The 21,361-nt window shown below is 46.4% G+C and overlaps 5 protein-coding genes across 5 annotated transcripts; 3 read left to right on the forward strand and 2 right to left on the reverse strand.

Annotated features, from left to right (window-relative positions):
• Positions 1–772: 772 nt before the first annotated feature.
• Positions 773–8,786, forward strand: GLAREA_07737 (ATPase of HSP90 chaperone/DNA topoisomerase II/histidine kinase; the record flags this gene model as incomplete). Its single annotated transcript, XM_008082424.1, has 4 exons — positions 773–879; positions 935–2,528; positions 2,921–8,278; positions 8,325–8,786. 4 exons carry the CDS (start codon positions 773–775, stop codon positions 8,784–8,786), a joined length of 7,521 nt encoding a protein of 2,506 aa, XP_008080615.1.
• A 1,084-nt stretch (positions 8,787–9,870) lies between these two features.
• Positions 9,871–11,911, reverse strand: GLAREA_07738 (Nucleotide-binding protein; the record flags this gene model as incomplete). Its single annotated transcript, XM_008082425.1, has 7 exons — positions 9,871–10,002; positions 10,058–10,272; positions 10,326–11,172; positions 11,232–11,582; positions 11,628–11,708; positions 11,762–11,831; positions 11,901–11,911. 7 exons carry the CDS (start codon positions 11,909–11,911, stop codon positions 9,871–9,873), a joined length of 1,707 nt encoding a protein of 568 aa, XP_008080616.1.
• A 1,315-nt stretch (positions 11,912–13,226) lies between these two features.
• On the forward strand, positions 13,227–14,277 carry GLAREA_07739 (uncharacterized protein; the record flags this gene model as incomplete). The annotated part of the gene is made up of 2 exons (XM_008082426.1): positions 13,227–13,645; positions 13,770–14,277. 2 exons carry the CDS (start codon positions 13,227–13,229, stop codon positions 14,275–14,277), a joined length of 927 nt encoding a protein of 308 aa, XP_008080617.1.
• Positions 14,278–15,875: 1,598 nt separating this feature from the next.
• GLAREA_07740 (Concanavalin A-like lectins/glucanase) lies at positions 15,876–18,526 on the forward strand (the record flags this gene model as incomplete). Its single annotated transcript, XM_008082427.1, has 8 exons — positions 15,876–16,570; positions 16,715–16,938; positions 16,988–17,334; positions 17,390–17,430; positions 17,479–17,530; positions 17,581–17,734; positions 17,782–18,318; positions 18,384–18,526. The coding sequence occupies 8 exons, from the start codon at positions 15,876–15,878 to the stop codon at positions 18,524–18,526; spliced, it is 2,193 nt and encodes a 730-aa protein (XP_008080618.1).
• A 1,210-nt stretch (positions 18,527–19,736) lies between these two features.
• Positions 19,737–20,458, reverse strand: GLAREA_07741 (uncharacterized protein; the record flags this gene model as incomplete). The annotated part of the gene is made up of 2 exons (XM_008082428.1): positions 19,737–20,048; positions 20,096–20,458. The coding sequence occupies 2 exons, from the start codon at positions 20,456–20,458 to the stop codon at positions 19,737–19,739; spliced, it is 675 nt and encodes a 224-aa protein (XP_008080619.1).
• Between the last annotated feature and the right edge of the window lie 903 nt (positions 20,459–21,361).

The following is a 21,361-nucleotide window of genomic DNA, read 5'->3' on the forward strand; positions in this document are numbered from 1 at the left end:
TTTGTTGTGCTATGACTTATTAATTATAACCAAGGAGAGGGAAGCACTTTTACTCTTGGAAGGTTTGAGATTGACGAATGTGCTTATTTGCTATAACTGACAGACGGAATAGATGACATGCTCTTAGGGCCTCAAAACAAATAATGGCATTCGACAGTGACTTTAGTTCTTTAGTGAGATGTGGCTGTCGAGAATTAGGATGTCAATTTACGGTAAAAACTTAGGGGTTTTGATAATATTCGGTAACATTCCTCACTAAAACAACAGCCGAAGGACGGGACTTTTTACGATAAAACACGACTTATGCGACAGCCCAGGTCTAGTAGATTCCTGATTTGTGTTATGTTTATCTTTCAGATAAATAAACATGCTGCTCTATTTGCTATATTATGGTATCTTTACTATCACGAATAATATAGATTTTGGTCCCAAATTGGCAACTTCCCACTCCTCCCTTTGTGGCACTCCAAAATGCATCAGGTGACAGGCTCTATCGCGTTAATTTACAACCAATTAGATATTTATACGCCGCCAAAACCCTGATGATATTCAAGGTTAACTATCTTTGGCGCCACCACGTCATCCCCAGCCACAACTGAGCTGGTGGGATACACCTCAATCGGTCGATCCTCCAAGCTTAATCATCCTAATAGAGGCATAGTGGGTTTGAACGCACCGAAACCTAAATGTTCATCCCTGAAGCTTTTGTAGACAGCCGCACGATTCGAGTTGGGGGACAAATGACATGAGATGACTTGAGCAGGAAGTCATCATGGACGGCCTCGAAGACCCGCCTGCAAGACTCTTTGAAAGGTTACAGCAGATTCCGGGATACACATGGGATGAGGCGAGGATATTCCATACTCCCTACGACAACTGGTATGCGATTATCCTTTGAACTAGACGAGCTGAGACCTGACGCTCTTGAACACAGGCAAATATATGGTCGGAAGAATCCGAAACGATCCTCTGCGCCGAATAGAAAGGCACCTTCGGAACGAAACGCACTCGGCGAACCTCATCTCGATGTCGGAAATCAAACCGGAGTACAAAGTGATAGTGGCAGTGAAGTTGGTTCTGCAGGTAACGATGAGCAGGATTCTGGAGAATTGGACGTTGTTGCGCGCATCTCCTTACATGCGCTCAGGGAGGAACGAACGTATTATATCTGCAAGAAGTTGATTAAATCGGTAGACCCGCATGGCGAACACATTGTTAAGCCCGTGGATATGCTGAAACTCCAAAGCCACCCTGGAGATGTAGGGACAATCATGGTAACGATATGGATTCGACCGGGGCCGAATTACCTACATAATGTTATTGATTATGGGCCAGCTTTTTATAAGGGGCGTAATGTTGGGGGAGATGTTGAACCATATTACGAAGATCCGACTCCTCTCATACCGATTCCGCTCCAAACGTTTATGGATTTCGCAGTGGGAGCTACTGAGTGTCTCGAGATACTCCATCATAAGGAACGCATTGTCCACGGCGAGATTCGTGGGGAAGCTTTCCATCTTTGCGAGGACACTGGAAAAATCCGACTTATGAATTTTGGTTCAGGCTTGCGAACCTTTGAGCATGGTCTCACGAGCACTGGATGGAGCGCGCTGTCGAAAGAGAATGGCGCCAAAAGAAAGCTTTCTTTTATGAGTCCTGAGCAAACAGGGCGCATGCCAGCGGAACCAGATAGTCGAACGGATATATATGCACTCGGGGTTGTCTTCTGGAATATGCTAACTCAGCAGCCTCCCTTTGAAGGAGAGACACCAATGGATATTATCCAAGGAGTTTTAGGACGAAGATTGCCTTTAGTGTCGAGCTTGAGACTTGATGTGCCGGAAGTCGTCGGGAGAATCATTCAGAAAATGACAGCGAAGATAATTGGAGAACGCTATCACTCAGCAAGTGGCTTAAAGCATGATCTCACAGAAGTCAGGAACCTTCTAGGCGCCGGTGATTCTGACGCGCTCGAAAGCTTCCAAATCGCAACTAAGGATATCTCCTCCTTTTTTATACTACCAACGGCTATGATAGGGAGGACGCAAGAGTACGAGGAAGTTGTCAAAGTAATCGATAAAGTCTCGAAAAAGCACTTGGATGGACAGAAGCAGGATGTCCAGAGCATATCCTCGGGATCTAGTGAAGGGTTTGAGATAGCAATCGCTGAGGCTTCTAGCTTAAGCGAAGATGCTGTGAGTTCTGCCGAGTATGATAGACCATCGATTTCACTCGGAAGATCGAACTCACTGAGCGGGGAGGTTAGGTCAAGCAAGAGTGGTTCGAGTTTAAGACCATCTGCTGGCGGATCACATTCAAATTCAAATTCAATCGACGAACGGGAGCATTACATTAGGCCTTGGGAAAAGAACAGTTCTTTGTCCTTGGATACAAAAAGTTTCACAGATAGCATGAGCCATGAAGCTGGAGGTTCGAGAAGCTCAGACAGTGTGGGAAGCCTCAGCAATCAGCGGAACAAACAGAAATTCCGTCGCAAAGGAAGATGTGAAGTTGTTAGTATATCTGGGGTAAGCGGGTTTCCGTTTCGTATTCCATCATTTTGTTTATACAGCTTTGGCCTGGACAGTATAAAGCGGCGGTCGAAATTCGATATTAGTTCCAAACAGTTGACCGAGTACAACATATTTCCTCAAAACAATTGACGAAATATGGTATCATTACTCAAAGTAATTGACAAAATATACGAAGTTTCGTCAATTGCTTTAAGCAAATGTTGTGTCTCGACTACTACTTATATTATCCACGGCGATGCTATATTATTCCCTAAGTATCGTCTATGGCGATACAGCGATGTATATAGTATCGTGTCTCAAAGCAATTGACGAGATGTCGCATATTTCGTTAATCAGCACATTTCGTGCCACGCATATTGAGAATGATAGCTAACTTCCAAACCTAGGCTACCGGTCTCGGTAAAAGCTGTCTCATACAGAGCATACAAGTCGAAGCTCGTCGGCGAGGTTATTTTGCCAGTTCTAAATTTGACATAGCGAAGAAGACTCCCTTTGGGCCCGTTCTAAGACTGCTGTCTAGTCTGTTCAAGCAAGTTTTTTCCGAAAGCAATACTGACACCCCTTTCCACCAAGCACTCAAACACTATTGCCGACCCGCATGGCCTCTGCTCCACAAAGCCCTTGGACTTCCGGAATTTTTACTTGGTCCCGCTCCAACCAAAAAACCAGGCCACTCGGGGCAACCCTCACAGAGTTACAACAAGAGCCTAAGGTCAGAATTCAAGCGTCGAGACTCATCCCCATCCAGTTCCCGAAGCGTCTACAGCATTACATTAGGTTCACGGGCGTCCCAGGATTTTCTACGTGCCGGAACTTCTACGAAGTCTCTCAGGCTTATGAACACCGCCTTGGACGTGCTCAGATTCTTCACCCAGCACAAATTCATATGCTTCTGTCTAGACGACCTACAGTTTGCCGACGACGAGTCCCTAGAGCTGATCGCCCAGGTCGTTTCGGCCCGAATGAAAATGGTATTACTCATCACGTATAGACCTGACGAGTTGCTTCCAGAAAAGATCAGGGCAATATTGGAGCCGCCAGACTCTGAGGGTATCAGTTTGACCCCCCAAAACGTACCATATGATGACAAACCAGCTAACACTCCAGTAGAATATGTTAAAGCCGGAGGCGTGGGTATTACTAGGATCGTGCTGAATCCCCTTACCGAAAACGATATCATCACGTTCGTAGCTGCTACGCTCTTAAGGCCCAAAGAAGACGTCATCGCTTTGGCGGCTGTAATACAGTCCAAGACTGCTGGCAATCCATTCTATATGAGGGAGATGCTTACCACCTGTCATGATAAATCTTGCATTTGGTACGACTATAAGCAGAGTATCTGGCGGTTCAGCCTGGATAGGATATTTACTCAGTTCAAGACAGACAATTACCATGACACGTTAAACAGCCAGTTTATAACTGGCCGTCTAAACGAGCTCCCCCCAGCATCCCGGTCAATTCTTGCGTGGGCGTCTGTTTTAGGGACCTCTTTCTCGTTCGAAATGATCCAGCGTCTTATGAGTGGCGAATTCAGTCTCGATGATAATGAGACGCAGACGCCCGAAGAGTTTAGGCCTTATTCTCTGTGCCATTCGCAACAAGACGCCGTGGAAGGCTTGCAAGCAGCCATTCAAGCGTATATAATCGTTGCAACTCAGCAGGATGACAGATTCCGTTTCGCCCACGATCGCTACAGTCAAGCTGCACAGAGCCTAGGGGAATGTAATGCACCGAAAATGCACTTTATAATTGCACAAACTCTTCTCAAATACTACTCAAACGTGGAGAGATACAGGGATGACACCGCTCTACACATCACCAAATGTACGGAGATGATTAGCCAGCGGATACTTCAACGACAGCCCTACAGGAAGTTACTCTTCGAGTGTGCCCAAGGAGCAGCGGAGAGTGGCGCGCGATCCTCTGCGGCAGAGTACTATGCCAGCTGCTTCTCGCTTCTGCAACCGGATCCGTGGACGGACGGAAAACCCGATGTTCACTATGAAGAGACCCTCCAACTGCATACTAGAGCGGCAGAGTGCTTTCTCTTCTTAGGTCAATATGCTGAGGCTAAACGCATACTAGCCGTGGTGTTTTCTAGTGCCAAAAGTGCCGTCGACAAGGCTCCTGCATATGTTTTGAAGTCTAGGATTTTGGCTTATGAGGGCGATTCTCCTGCCGCATTCCAAGCCCTAAAGAGCTGCCTCACTGCGCTCGGCATCCGTGTGGATGATGAGCCCAGCTTTGAAAAATGTGACAAAGAGTTCGAGCGGCTTTCCTTCAAAGTACAATCACTCGACCCGGAAGCTCTTCTTTCGCAGCCATTGATAATGGACACCAACCTTGCTGCTGTTGGAGCCGTGCTAGTCGAAACTATCAGTGCCGCTTTTTGGAGTGATGCATTATTATTTTACTACATGTCATTGATCATGGTGGAAACGCAACTCACATGCGGACTGTTTCCGCAATCTGGAATGGGGTTTTTACATCTAGCAACCATTGCTATCAGCCGATTCAACATGATTAAATTTGCCACAGAAGTTGGCAGATTCTCCTTAGAAATGATGGAAAGGTGTCGGGATCCTTATACCATGGGACGTGGTGGTACCATATATTCGCTTTTCGTTGGGCATGTTCATGTCAGTCTTCAAACCTCACTAGATCAACTTGAAGGTGCTCTTGAATACGCATTACAAGCTGGTGATAGAACATCGACAATACTGAATTTTGGGATTATGTCGAACCTCAAGTTCTTTGCTTCGGAAAACCTCGCAGATTTAGAAAACTTCGTCAACTACGGCTGTGAGGAAGTCTCTAACTGGGCGGATGATACTCGGGGCGGCACCATGGCAATATCTATGCGGCAAGTTTGTCGTGCGTTACAGGGTAAGACAAGAGTGCATGATGCGGAAAATGTCATGACCGACGATCAGCATGATGCCACATTTTACAAGTCTTGGTTGAAAACCAATGTCAGGGCCAGCGATCGGCCATTGTTCATCTATGAAGCCTGGGAAATAGTGCCGCTATTCCTCTATGGTCATTACGCCAGGGCCATTGAGATTGGAGGTCAGGCACTTGAGAAAAGTGATGGGATGTGGTCCGCGAGAAACATCCGACTCACGATGCTATTCCAAGGTCTTTCTCTTTGCAGCTTAATGTGGAGCAAGCTGCAGAACCCGCTTCGAGGTGTGACTGAAACGACGTCAAAAGTAGTGAATGGTCCGTACATCGACCATGGACCATCCGAGAATGAGCTCCGCACTCAGACCACAGAGGTTATCAAACAAGTCAAGTACTTTAAGAGAAAGATAAAGGATTGGCAAACGGTTAATAATGTGAATTATTATGCATGGTCACGCCTACTCGCCGCCCAGGTTGCTGAGTTAGAAGGCGAACACGGTAAGGCGCTCACTAACTACGAGGAAATGTTAGATCATGCGTCGGCCAATGGATTTTTGTTTGAAGAAGCACTCGGAAATCATCTTTATGCGGGTTTCTTTCTCCGCTGTGGCTCACGTCGAGCTGCTAAAAATTCACTAAAAGAAGCTGTCCAGCTCTATCGTCAGATGGGTGCGTCCGGAGTAGCTTCTGCGATAGAGGATGAGCACCAGTTGCTACTTCAGGGCGCTACCAGAAATATGCGAGCGATCGATGCCAGTTGTCAGACCGATTTCGCGGGGGATTCGGCTCCAGTGCAATATCGAACACTCGAGGGCGATGAAGACGATGAACGACAACAGACACGTGCCCCAATCACTCAAAGTAAAGGCGACAGAATCGGAGCATGGCAGGTAGATGCTCGCGGTCACGGCGGAGGCGGTGTTGGACTACCCGCCTTGGATATGCTCGACCTTACATCAATTCTTGAAAGCTCACAAGTAATCTCTAGCGTTCTCCAAGTAGATCAGCTGCTAAAAACCATGTGCGAAATAATTCTACAGAATTGTGGCGGTTTGGCATCGTCTGCGGCCATTGTTGTCGAGGAGGATGATCCAACACCTGGGTGGAGCATAGCAGCAAGTGGGAACAATGATAAAGGGGCAACTGCCCACATTCCCGGCATTCCTTTACGAGAGACGGCCTTGGTCGCCGAAGGCGTCATACTATACTGTACAAGATTCCGAGAGACGGTCTTTCTCCCTGATATTCTCCACGACGAACGGTTTAGCAATGTTACGGACGCCTGGTCTCTGCAAAACCCGCTTGGCAAGTCAGTGATTGCTTTACCCATCGTTCATGGGGATAAGCCACTTTTAGGTGTCTTATATCTTGAAGGGGAACCTAATGCTTTCACTGACCGTAATCTCACGGTTCTCCAACTTCTCGTCAATCAAATAGGTATCAGCTACTCAAATGCTCTTACTCTCAAAGAAGTAGAAAAGGTCTCTTTCCGTAACACGTCAATGGTCCGAATGCAGAAGACAGCGCTCGCTAAGGCGCAGCAGGCAGAGCTTAAAGCCAAAAAAGCTGAAGCTGAAGCACTTGCTAGCGTGAAAATGGCCGAGGAGGCTGCCAAAGCAAAATCGATTTTCTTGGCCAATGTTTCTCATGAACTCCGAACACCTCTTAATGGCGTTATAGGCAATTCAGAACTACTCAGAGACTTGAATTTGACCAAGGAACAGGCGGAGATGGCGGACTCAATCCGGGTCTCTGCAGACCTCTTACTTACGGTCATTAACGATATTCTTGACTTCTCCAAAATGGAGGCTGACAAAATGGAATTGTGTATCGAATCCTTTAAGCCAGCTGAAATGATACGCGAGATTGTCCGATCGGTATCGTACAGTTATCGTGACAAAAAGCGACTGAAGAATATCGAGATTCTTCAAGACGTTAACTTACCCGATCTTTTGATATACGGCGATCCTGTCCGGCTGCACCAAGTTCTAGGCAACTTACTTGGTAATAGCATGAAATTTACGGAAAAGGGATCGATCACTGTTGGGGCTCGTTGCGACGGGCAGACCGAAACCACCGCCACGTTGACATTTTGGGTTAAAGATACTGGTATCGGTATCCCACTGCAGCAATTGACGAAGCTATTCAAGCCTTTCAGCCAGGCCGATGCTAGTACAGCTAGGAAGTATGGCGGCAGCGGACTGGGGCTTTCCATTTGCAAGAGTCTGATTGAGTCCATGATGGGCGGTACTATTCAGCTTGACAGTATTGAAAACCAAGGAACCACAGCTTGGTTTACGGTCACCTTTGATAAAGTACGCTCTGCAGAAGATGGTGCTCGGCATAACAAGCAGAATGGCGTCGAGCATCGCGGCAGTCCCGCGAGACATAACGAGTTGGAACTTCCCCAATCTACAACGGCTCACTCCGACTTTTCTCAAGTTCCGAGAGAAGAGCTGAGAATTTGTGTTGCAGAGGACAATCCAATCAACCAAAAGATCGCCATTCAGTTTATGGAGAAACTAGGCTACAAGCATATCGACGCATATGGGAACGGATTGGAAGCTGTGGAGGGACTGCGAAGTAAAGCCAAAGAAGGTCAACCTTATCATATTGTCCTCATGGATGTGCAAATGCCTGTTCTCGATGGCTATGAAGCTACCAAGTTACTTCGCAAGGACCCACTTGAAGAAGTGCGCGGTGTTCTTGTCATTGCCATGACTGCGTCTGCGATCCAAGGAGATCGAGAAAAGTGCTTGGAAGCGGGTATGAATGATTACCTTGCTAAACCTGTAAGAGTTGGTATACTGAAAAGCAAGTTGAATCAGTATCTAAACCAGGTAAGCATTCTCTCACCGACCTTAGATCTTTATTGACATCTTCCAGCCAAACATAGAGGTTCCTAACCTTCAGGAGACCGCTCGTCAAGTCACGAGCCATGTTCTCGATGAAGTCGAAAATGTTCCGAAATCTTCGATACCAGCAGACTCTGGCGCGACAACTCCACTGGCGGTCGAACTTTCGGATGGTCATTCAAACACAAACCAAAGCAATTCTTTGACTGCAGCGTCTCAATCGCATGCAGGAGACTCCCATGCAATGAATGTAGACGCGAAACATCGGCCATCAGTCGTCAAGCATAGTAAGGAAGCTGTAGATGGAGAGTTAGAAGCCCTGAGAGAGCCGGACATGTCCGTACCGAGAACGGAGAAATCTCACAACGACGAGGTGTCGAAGTCAAGGAGCTTGCCATTAAGGTCGGAGCGAACGAACGAAGCCAGGAAGGCTAGTCGGCCGAGCTCAAGTAAACGGACGACGAGTAAAGAATCTACCAAAAGCAAATCATAGTGGAAGGCCGAAAACGGCTTACAAATGTAGAGGTTGGTTTCGAAATCTGGGATGCTGACGAATATCCCGAAAACACGAATCCCGTGTTTGACAGCACATATCTTGGAGTTTGGCGCAATACTGTCTTGAGATGAACATCCGGTTGATGGCGCCTACTCATATCTTCTGTTATCATATTTATATACCAGTTGTGTTTTCTATTTTGTAAATCTCGGGATCTTTGCATGGATATGACCTGTATGTGGATATGGGCTATACTCCTCTCTGTTAGCGCGGGTGTTGGGTCATAACGCATGAGGGGGAAGTCGGTTCACAAGTTTGAAATTAGGGTTAGTGCTCGCATATACAGGATAAAATGTCTTCATGAAGGACAAATGAGCGTTGATCGAGACCTGTTCCTGTGTTCGGGCAAGGCGTGGCGCAAAGACCGTTCTTATATATACACATGAATATTTCGATTGTAATTTAAGATGAAAGAATAGTTTTAAGGTTCTACCACGTGTTTTTTGTTGTCAGGATACAGGTATAGGAAATATTCTAGCCCGTGATTACTAAAATGGGGTACTACGTTTTACATTTTGTATATATACTTAAAGTCTAACGGTAGCGTAGAGGTAAACTCGTATGATTGTACTATGTTAGGTTCGATTCGCGTAGGGCTAGTATTTAATATACTAGAGATATAGTAGCGACATGATGTGAGGTGTAACAAAGGAATACTTTCAACGACTACCGCATGAAATGTATGCTGCTCTGGCCTAGGTTTGCAAACTGCACGCAAGACACATTGCTTCGGTACTTGTATCACTCAGATTTGCATTGTAAGCCAGAAGGGAATGTTCTGAAGCCTCCTTCTCCTTCTATTGCATCGTCTACAAGAGGCTATACTTCTCAATGATATCTTTCGCTGGTTTGCCACAATGCAAATGCGGTAATCTATAACAAAGTAAAATGAAAGCAAAACATTTCTGAGAAGACATGCTTTTCTCGAAGTCTAGGTACATATACGCTATCATTGTCGTTTCAATGTCTCTACATATCGACTTATGTGCTAAAGAAACGCACACCAATTCTATCGACAAAATTATTTGACAGATTTAGAGGACTTGCGTGCATGTGAGCTTGATGAAGTCTTCGAAGGAGCTCTCTCACGAGTGGGTAGGCCACCAGCACCATTTGAAGCGCCAGTCGCGTCGGGGTGGTTGGTCGTCTTGTTCTGCACATCAAAATTAGCAGAAGAAATCGTTTAAACGTATAATAAGGACGCTTACCTTTTGAGGTAATCCAACAGCGCCATTTGCAGCACCAGCAGCATCAGCATTTTGTGTTGCCTTATTTTTGAAGACTTGACCACCATCTGTCAATCGTCTCTCGGTGTTTTTGCGGCCATTAACAAAATCAGGATAATTCAGAGTCAGCTCGACAGCGCCATTGACAATATTGTCAGCGGCTTCCACACCCAACATGAATGAGTGGTCCTGGTTACCTGATTCACAGTTAGGAGTGAGTTTTTTCCATTGGGAAATAACTGAAACTTACCAACTTCATAGCGCCAGCTACCAAAGCGACCTCTGGAATAGATGTCCTTTTCTTGAAGCTTAGGAAGCAACTCCTGCAGTACGCCCTCACGCTCCAAGGAGGGAGTTGGGTAACCGTGGTCGAAACGTCGATGATATGTAGAAACGATCTCGTCATCCGGATTGACCATTTCAGTATTGATCAATCCTTGAATTGATTCCCTCAAGAGATTATCTTGGTCGACAGGCTTCATGGACGATTCAGAAATCTCCAGCATGATAGACCAGTAGGGACCTTCTTTTGCCTCGGTGGACTTGGGCTTGCTTCCATCAGCTAGATACTGTGTCGCGAGTTTGACAGACTCGTCAGGTTGGTTGTAAGGTGAGTAGTTGGAGAAGATCGTTGCGCGGTAGAATGGGCAATCGTCTTCAGGAAAGTAAAGCCAGCATTTATCACCAATTCTTTCTGGGCGAGCGCCTCGAATGCCAACACCAATGACATGAGTAGATGAGTAGAAAAGCCCTTTACTCAGCGACACCAACTCTTTATCTTCCATGTAGTCAACAAGCTGATCAACGGCCATTGTAGTAATCAGCTTCTTATAGCCAATTGTCTTTCCGGTTTTCAATGTAACCGTGTGAGCATCAGCATCGACCTTGGTGACCTCTCCTTGCTTGCCGAAAAGTGTCTTTTCTTTAGGTAGAGTGTTTGCAACTGCAATCCAGATTCCACCTGTTCCGTCACGAGCTGGGAATCTGAAAGTTGCATTTGGGCCCCAATTCCCAGCAGATTTGTTGAGAATAACATTTCGGACACAGGTCTTGACATCTGGTGCAGCAACACGCTCCCCGAGCCATGCGCATTGCATCTAAAGAAGAATCAGTCAGCCAAAGTGACTTATTTTGATATCTATATCAAAATCCATACCTTAGTCGTCGGAACAGCCCAAACCTTGTAGTTGTACGGTCTCATGAACAGATCTGCAAGTCCATCGCCCATCATTCTGACAATCCACTCATCAAAGTCCTTTGGTTTTGTGGTTGCTGTACGAGCGGCAATCGCCGCGTCAATCATGCCTTCCACACACTTCAATTTATCCTCCTGAGGTAACATAGACACGTTGTTTTGCAGCGGGTAGGGGACCCAGAGACTCTTCATTCGCACATAAGATATACGTTGGTGGGTGTACCAATCGTCTGCCTTGGGAAGAGCTTCATCGATACAATCGTCGAAGTATTTGTAGTGAGAGAAAATAACGTGGCCGCCGACATCGTAGAGCTGTGGCAATTAGCCCGGGACTCGAATTTGATAGTGTACACTCACGAAGCCTTCAGGCGTCACATCTGTAGATGCAAGACCGCCAGGTGTCTCATTGCTATCGATGATCATCCACGACGCAGAATCCTAATTGACAGGTCAGTTACTTAATGTTGAGAAGCGGTGTGGATTCGCCCTACAATCTGGTTCAAACGTTTGGCGGCACCCAAACCGGTCGGCCCCGCGCCTATAACGAGGACGTCGACGTTGCTATGAATTCGGCATCAGTAACCTTTGAAGTTCCAATGTAGGGGATATGATAGCGGGGGAGGCTCGTACATGTCAGGCATAATGAGATTTTACGGCGCGCGGCGGGGTGATAATGGGGGCTGGCGCAGTAATCTTCGAGAAGAGAATGGATTCTGCCTTCCGTGTGGGAGGAAAATTTATGAATGCAAAGAACAGACAGTCTGGTTATGAACGAGAGAAATAGGGGATAATCTAGAACGATGGCAGCGAGTAGGGATTCCAATTAACGTTGTGAGTAAATGTAACGGACAGGGGTCGCGATTGCTACAAAACAAGGGGTCCGCTTTCCGCTAAATCTCAATGGTAAGGTATTTTTGATAATTCTCAATCGTCACATGACAGCTAACGATACAGATAGAGTACTTAGTGCACCTCTTACAGAATTCTCGTATAAGAAAGATTCAGGTTAGTTTTTTCCCCCAAATAGTCCAAAAAGAAAGATAGAACGATAAGAGGCGTGTCGAGAATCATGTGATGATTAAGAATTATCCAAAAGACGATTGAGATTTAGCAGAGCCCAAAATAAGTGTCAGTCACCTGCCCACGAAGCTTTGGGCTAAATGAATAGAGGAACCAATTACTCAAAATAGATGGTGGAATATGGCGTCTCGTTCCAAGTTAATCCACTAAATACACTATGTTTCGTCAACGTAATCGAAGACATATTGCTGCCGCTTACTTGGCCCTCCGCGAAACTGGTACATATCGGCGCCGGTGCATATCGGCTTCGGAGTGAGATCGCCGAGCCCCCGGCAGCAAGTTATGGAAATCTATTGCTAGCAGGTTTCTGGCGATTTCTCAAAAATATATCCACTAACTGATATACATACGAACTACAAACAAAAAACACGAAGGCACAAAAAGCTGTAGCCTCGCTGCCTCGTCCACCAATCTCTCCTTGGTCGACGCCGAAGAAGGTGCGGGTGCTTTGAGGGTGTGTCAAGACAGGCTTAGCGCGTCATCCCTTCAAGTTCCTCAACCACCGACGGAGCTGGAATCGCCCAACAGCGAAAGGTGTATAGAATGGCAGCACACACAACCGGCGTGCTGGACCAAAAAGGAGCCAGCCATGCTCCTTTTTTGTCCACACCGTTAGTTTCATTTCACCACCCACAACAACATCTCCAATCACGCATCCACGAAAACGCAATCATCATCGCCGCATCTTATTCATCTTCGGATCACGGTGTCGCGGCCGTCAACCTTGGAAGCTTGGGTACTACCTAGAATCCGCGAAAAGCCTTCTCCAGACCCGAATTGTTTCTGACGCTCTGTCATTTAGTCACCCACATCGTCCCGGCAAACTCTGCACACCAACCTTGATCATCCCATCAACCCATTATCATCAAAGTCGCGATGGCACCACCCAAGAAAGATTCCACGGCTGCGTCAAATGCACGGCGAAAGTCAAACAAGACTTCTCTCGTCGTCACATTGAAGCTGTCACCCAAACACCTGCAGAACTTCAGTCCCTTGCCTATCAAGCAGGAGATCAAAGAAAACAAGGAGGCATCACCCGTCAAAGACTCGCCATCTTCTTCGGCTTCCAACACACTTCCGGTGGCTACCAGCTCAAATGGCGATAACAAATCCGAGTCGAATGTGAACACCCCGGTCGCGGTAGGAACACCTACTCCACAAACATTGATGCCACCTCCAACAGACGGTCCCAAGAAGAGAGGCACCAAGAGAACTGCAGCTGTCGCCCTGGGCCCAGATGGCCTTCCTATACCCAAGGTCAGGGGCAAGCCAGGTCCTAAGAAGAAAGCAAGACTGTAAGCATCACCTTTACCACCATCTGCACATCCGTTTTCCTACACGATCTTCACTGTTCGCATTTTTATGAGCTCAAAGCGCAGTAAATTCCCGGTCTACCACTTTTACTAACCTGATATTCAGTGAGGATGGCACAATCGATCACTCGGCTTCCACTCCTCGAGCCCCCAATGGAACCGCCGCCCACAAACTTGGCCCCAAAGCGAATCAGGGTGCAATCAATGCTGGTCTCAGAGCTCTTGACCGATCAGGAAAACCTTGTCGTAAATGGCAAAAGGGAGGCTTCACATTGAAGAGTTTCACCGGTATCGTATGGGAGATCCCAAGATGGAAAGCGCCTCCACGAATGAAGGTCGAAGGCGGCCCAGATGAGTCGGCTTCTGGAGAAAGTAGCAAGGAGAACAAGGACAGCCAGGTTGAGAGCGAGAAGAGTAACACTGCCATGGACATTGTTATGGCTAGCTCACCAGTAGCATCCGCTCCTTCAGCTCAGGCAGAACCAAGTCCGCCAGGACTCGGCGCAACAGAATCTACTCCTGATGAACCCAATGAGCAGGCTACCGATTCCCTCGAGTCTATCACCTCGGTCTCCGTCGCACCGTCGGTCCCTGAGGTTCTCGCTTCAGCATAACTACTTCTGGATCTCATAACCTATTGTATAACAACTAGAAGTCCGGATCGATATCGTCTACGAAGATGGACACCAATCCTATCTCGTCAAAGACTCTGCGGCTACGATTGGATCGATCAAAGTGTATTATTGACGTTTGTTTTTTCATCTTGGGAAGGCGCGCAGGAAAATGGGAGGGACATTTTATCGGCACGTCACGCACCTGGATTGCAGGCGATATCGTGGAGGTCCCGGGGTCGGCGTTTTCTGCTTTCAAAATGTACCATGACGAATACAGTGTAAAGATTAATAAAAGGCAAACATGTTTCTCCAATAAATTCTTGAAGCTCGGTTCTATATTGTGTAATGATTATCCCCCCAGCTTAGTCTAGTGGCTAGAAATCTTTTAACAATTAGACGTCGCTGTCCGATTGATATGGGTCTCAAGATCGCTCTTAACGCTTCTTTTTGTTAATACCGCTCCGGGCATTGATACATGGGAGAGACACAGTATCACGAGACTTCTAGCGTCTAATGTTTGGCTCGTGTGGGATACGGGGATTCCTCTTTACTGGATCATAAACAACATTAGAGAATTTCATCTTCCTAAACTCTGCGAAGTTCGAACCATGATAAGCATGTCGAAGGGTCGAAGTATCTCTGCGTCTACGTCAAGATTTCTCTAATGGCTACACCATGTTCTGTGAACAGGAGAATATTATAAAGAGTGAAAAGAACTTTGTAGACCGTCAAATAGTCAGAATGGGTGGCACTCGACAAGCCACTGAATAGATTCACTAACTAGGGTTTAGAGACTAGAGAGCTAGACTTATGAGGCAAGTGAAATGACGTTTGTCAGGCGGATGCAACTCTAAACAAATCAAAAAAAATTCCAACTCTCCCACTCAATTAATGTCTTCGGGGTGTATTTGAATTCTTCAATCCCGATCACTAGCATTCGCTTTAGTATCACTCCGAAATGCTTCAAGCACAATATCTTGACATTTCAGAAAGTCAAATTAAAACACAATCTTACTAGAATTTGTCTTGAGTTTTTCTAGCCCTTTAAAGTCGATATTGTAAAATCATGTATACAGTACGTTGACTGTATCTGATCAAAGTGAGGACTTCCCCACACCATTTGGGCTGAAAACGGCTAGCCGGACGGTGGTGTGCCCAGCTTCCGGAGGGTCATGGCACCTCATCACCTCTAAATGATAGCACGCACGTTACCGGACTGGCTTTCGTAAACACTTATAGACGGAATGTATGATCAGATCTTGCTAGAGCTCAGGTAGAGCTACGTTTCTCCATCGATAAAATATCTTACGCTCTTCCTCTTCAAACATTCTACTTGCTGGTCATGACAATATCTACATTCACCACACCTCAACCATACAACCCTGCCATCTATCGCCTCCTACATTCGAACACAACGCAGCTTTGTCGATACTCTCTTGCTCCACGGACCCTCCCACATATCATCCCTCGGACTGGCATCAGCAAAATTTAGCACAGAATTATAACACTCTGAACAGTGGAGTTGAAGATCGTGTGAAGGTTGGGAGGACATGACGAACCCTTACCCTGCTGGCTCACCGGGGGTTCTAGATTCGAGCATGCCAACTGGAGCTCCCGGATTCGCAGCAAGGAGATCTTCTTATGCTTCAGTCGTTTCTGGTACAGCTTCAGGAATCTCTCAACCATACCAACAAGCTTCCAGGTCTGGTGCTCTTTCTCACCTCCTCAATCAGAGCACGGATTTGGGCAACTACGATCCGAGCCCATACGGCTTAGGCGGACATATACGACACGACTCTCGAACTTACGATATGGATTTTGGCACAAATGGCGCAAGCCACAGGAGTTCCGGGTCTTGGAATCGCGGCGGGCATCTCCCTAGCTTCTCGAGCGCATATGGGCCTATACTAGATGGCAATGGGTTTGGAGGCACACAAGGCGACAGTTTCTTCGTTCCCTCATACCTGCGCGGATCAAAATACGTTCAGAGATTGGAGGAGAGCTATAAAGCAAGAGAGCAAGCGCACGTAGATGGGCCATCCACCCAGTCTCAGTCGGGCTCCCTTTCGACTAGCGGAAGTAGCACATATCTTCAAACCAGACTGGCGCCTTCACATCGGGGGATGACATATGACTTAATAGAAAAGGCGCCGCCTTTTGAAGACGAAAATCTTGCGCCTCTGCCCTCTAAATGGAACAGCCAAGACAAATTTGGGGGCTTGGAGGTTATGTCGGATGGGCAAGAGGTGAAATTAACAGGACCTAAACCTGACCGAGACCGAGATCACGAAGCGTGCGCCATAAGGGCGGATCATCCAATGCCTCCGCAGTGTGGCATATATTATTTTGAAGTGACAATAATTTCAAAAAAGAGGGAAGAGTAGGCTTAAAATATGGTTATCTGATTTTCATAGACGGATTACTAACAAAGTCTCAGAAGCTCTATCGGTATTGGGTTCTCGAGTAAGACTGTTCCTTTATCAAGATTACCAGGATGGGAACCGGATTCATGGGCATACCACGGAGACGACGGCCATTCATTCGGTTCCCAGAGCACAGGCAAGCATTACGGACCACCATTCACAGCAACAGACGTTATTGGATGTGGTGTGAATTTCAGGACCGGTTCTGCTTTTTTCACCAAGAACGGAGACAACCTCGGTTTGTACAAACCTTCTTTCCCTCAACCCGCAGTCGCTAAGAAAAGCAGGTGTCGCCTTCCGAGAGATCAAAGGAAAGCTCTTTCCCTCAGTAGGCATGAAGAAGTCTGGCGAGCATATTAGAGTTAATTTCGGGCAAAGTCCATTTGTCTTCGACATAGATGGCATGATGTCGGTAAGTCGTGATTTTCCAGAATTCACTTTTCTTGACCTCGCCACCAATTTATCGAATTCTCACAACCTCGGTCTCATTCCTGGTACACAACTCACCAATCGTCATATTCTTCGCCGTCGTTCCTCTGCTTTACCGACGCAAAACTCAAGGCCGTCGAACGTTGCTGGGGCAGCAGAGCGACCAGCAGAATGCAACGATGACAAAACATGGTCCAAGAGAGAGGTTTTTGGTTTTGGTTTCACAAACATTAAGAAAATACTGACATATGTATGCACAGGATGAGAAAAGAGCGATACATCAAGAAATCGCGTCAACAAGGTATTATTATATCGTTCTTTGGGATTTTATGTTACTGACACATCCTAGCACCGCTAAACTGGCGCCACCTATGAATGAAACGGATCTAATCCAATCACTTGTATGTACTCTGAACACCTTTAGCCATCGAACACATTTGACATCGCCCAGGTTCTTCAATTTTTGACACACGATGGCTACATTGAGACGGCTAGAGCATTCGCAGATGAGGTTCATTCCGAAAAGTCCGCTCTAGCTCTGGATAAAACCACAGTAGTTGAAAGTTTCAGCGTTAAGGAAGATAAAGATGCAGGGCACCGACAGCGTAAGAGGCTTGCCAGATACTTGGGGTTTGCAGCTAACAAATTACAGAAATACGCACTGCTGTGTTAGAAGGCGATATTGACAAAGCCTTAAAGTATACTGATCTCTACTATCCTGCCGTCCTTCAAAACAACGAGCATGTATTATTTCGACTACGCTGTCGAAAATTTACAGAAATGGTCCGTCGTGGTGCTGAAATGCTACAATCAAACCATAAGCACACTGCAAAGAAGAGCAATGGCCAAAATGGCGACTGGCACGACGGAGATTGGCATGACGACGTGATGAATCAAGATATGGAAATGGATAATCAACAGAACAACAATAATTATGATCGGATGGATACCGAGGAGGGCTCAGATAATCTTATGGAATACAACCAATTAACTCAGGCCACCTTGAATTACGGGCAAGATCTAGAGCGGCAATATCGAAACGACCCGAGTCGCGAAGTCAGCAAAGCATTGTCGGACGCCTTCTCTTTGATAGCTTATCAAGACCCTCTAAATCGTAAGGAGGTCTCTCATCTTGTAGATCCCAAGGGAAGAGTTGCTGTGGCTGAAGAGTTGAATGCCGCGATCTTATGTGAGTTGGAATTTCCCCATTTTCTTGCCTTTGCTTGCACTCGGGAGTCTAATAATGGCGCATAGTATCGCTTGGCAAATCCTCATCCGCGGCTCTAGAAAAACTCTATCAACAAACCGCCGTTCTCCTCGAAGATCTTAGAGACGGTGGCGGTTCCGGCGCATTCGTAAACATTGACGATTTCGCGCGGCCAAAGCGTGGGTTATGAAACAAGCAGCAACTAGAGACTAGCACTGCGGTGGAGAGGCGTCAGAAGGAAGCTCACTATTTAGCCCATCATCTCATTCCTTTTCTGTTTCCAATTTTTTTATCCTCGGCGGCGTTGATGATGTGCATTTACATTATGGATAGGAGCGTCGTGCGAGCGTTCTTTCAGGGAAGGATAGGCTTGGTTCGGGGGGGTTGTGGGTGGCGGCTATAGAATGCCTGAAATCTCTATTCATTTGTGTAGATTTCGTTCTCTAAGGTAGTGTTTACCTGTATTGAAAAGAGAGGAATACAGATGATTAGTTACTCTGAATATAGGTGGATTAGTATCTGTGAGATGTTTATTGGCTTCTTCTTTGGACTGACGTCTATGCGGACATGTCTTTTGTCGTCCTGAACTGCCTAGTTAGTACTCAATCAGAGACCATGGATGCAACCATCAGATCCCTAACATGCTAGTATGGCATGTTGGATAGATAGAATAAGATCAGCAGAGAAAACAAATGGTAAGAATGTATTAATTGGGACTACCTGCTATCAGGCTGCTAATCATCGTTTCTCTTTCTATACAACTAGCTCATCTGGCACTCAACACCACAATCGCCATCCTTCACCTCTGCATTATGGACAATTCATCGCAAAAATGAGCCTCCAAATTTGACTTAATACAACCGTAAATCACCTTCCCCGCACGAGAGGATTCAATGATACCGCCACTACCATGAATCAGTCAATCGCATGTAGCAATACTGTCATCACTTGCCGAGAACGATATGAATGGTCTAGGGGTTTACGGGGTTGTAGACGGATTAAGACATTTCGCAATGCTATCAGTTCTCATGATTCAGGTGAACTCGAGTTGCTCGTATACGTAATGTTATTCAGATTGTTGACAGTTAGGTGGTGTAATGTATCTTTCAGCTTCGGCCCGCTGGTAGGATGGTAGGAATAGAAGAGTTTAGTAGCTTGGAGCATTTGGTTTGTGAGTTTACTCAATGTAGAACACAACGTCAGCCGTATTACTGTACTCCTGAAAGTCACATGAGATGATGTACATGTCTTTGAGGAAACATCTTATTATACTACTGAAAATTACATATTATCGTATCCAACGTAAAGACCTATGGAAAATTAAATATAAATTCAAAACCGCTCTGCTGCTTCAACATCCGGCTCCGTGGCATTTATGTCCCCATCCACTCTCAACCCATCTAAGCAAGCTGTCCCCTAACAACACCCAAAGTAAACAGACTGGTGTGGTGATCGGTAAAGAAGCCCTTTGGATTCGCCTCAATCTGCGCAACCTTGAATCCGGTAGCCGTATCCTTTCCATCCGCGCCGTTCAAGCCAGTGGTGAATGGACCAGTCAGACATCCCTCGGAATACCGCATCTTGTCGTCTCCAACTGGGTTATTGAATGCGAGACGTGGTGGTCCAGAGGCACCGCGGACGGCTTCGTGGATGTGTGTTGCTGTCTTTGCAGGGGATTGAGGTACGCCTGCGACGTTGTAGAGAGTGATTTGCTATGAAGATTAGCTGGGTGAAGAGATTGAGGGAAAGGGAGACAAACATAGCAGATCTTATCTTCCTTGCTGTTAATTTGGAAGTCAAAGTAGCCAACTGCATCGGCAGGACCCGGAGCTGGAGTAGTACCATTCCTCACTTCGGCCCCGATGGCCTTGACGTGATATGTCGATGTCCATTTTCCTTGTCCGTAATTGTTACCGTAGTTCACCGACTCCCATCCACCAGGCGGGGCTGGGTAAAACTTGAGGTTCTCGCCGGTTCCTGGTGGATATTTGATGCTTTCCCATCCTCCTGGTGGGGCTGGGTATGTGACGCTCTCCCAACCGCCCTTTGGTGTATAGTCGATTGGTGTTGCGGTACTCAGAGCGAGGACGGTGGCAAGGGAGGTGAGTTGTGTGAACTTCATTTTGAATGTTTAGTGTTGGTGGTAATTGGGAGATTTAGTATAGAGAAACAGTATTAGTTGTAAAGACGTAAGAGAGTTTGTTGGTTTGGATGATAATGAAAACAGAGAGAAATTAGATATACTTATACACTTCAGAGTCAAAATAGAGAACGCTCGCATTCCAAATTATCTCTACCATAGTATCTTTTCTTTGTCTTGTCGAATTGGCATCGTCATGAATACTTCTTTCCGGAGAGCCAAGAACCAACACTAAGGAAGGTTCTTGTACTTGGAAGACCATTTTGACTCTGATGTGAGACAAAAGCAGAATCTCTGCAAAAAGAAAAGAACCTGTGAGCTTGGATAACTTTCAAGCTACTACTCTTGGCTGAATTCAACAGGTCTAATCCATGACGAGAAGCTTGACAAGCCACGACACTAACCTCGAATAGCAAGCCAAGTATCGTAAGATCTCCAAAGAGTCTAGCATTTCCACCCAAATCGCAAAAATAGGTGGCAGTGCAGTCACCTACTAACGTTAGGTACTCAGGTTTGGTTGAGAGACTGCAGCTAGTAGTCGTCTGTCTTGGATGAAGAGGGAGATCTCCGCCAAGCTGAAGCTAAAGCACTCCACGACCCCGCGATCTTCGTAAAAAGAAGAGCTAGAATTAAGCTTATGCCCAAAAACACAGATGAACGCACTTAATCAGGACTCGCCAAGTGCTGAAAATGTTCATTTTGCTGGGCCTACATAGAAGGCTTGCCAATTAAATAACGCCAGCACTAGATATCTCTCGGTTGAGGCGCGGAACGCTGCAGGGTTCGAAGCTCTTCGGGATCCTCTATTGCCGAATGCTGGGCACCGCTTCTTTCTTTGTGCGCTGCGTACTATGAGTAACGAGTTACATCTATACTTCAACCTAC

Source organism: Glarea lozoyensis (assembly GCF_000409485.1).
Source record: "Glarea lozoyensis ATCC 20868 chromosome Unknown GLAREA16, whole genome shotgun sequence".
Lineage (NCBI taxonomy): Eukaryota > Fungi > Ascomycota > Leotiomycetes > Helotiales > Helotiaceae > Glarea > Glarea lozoyensis.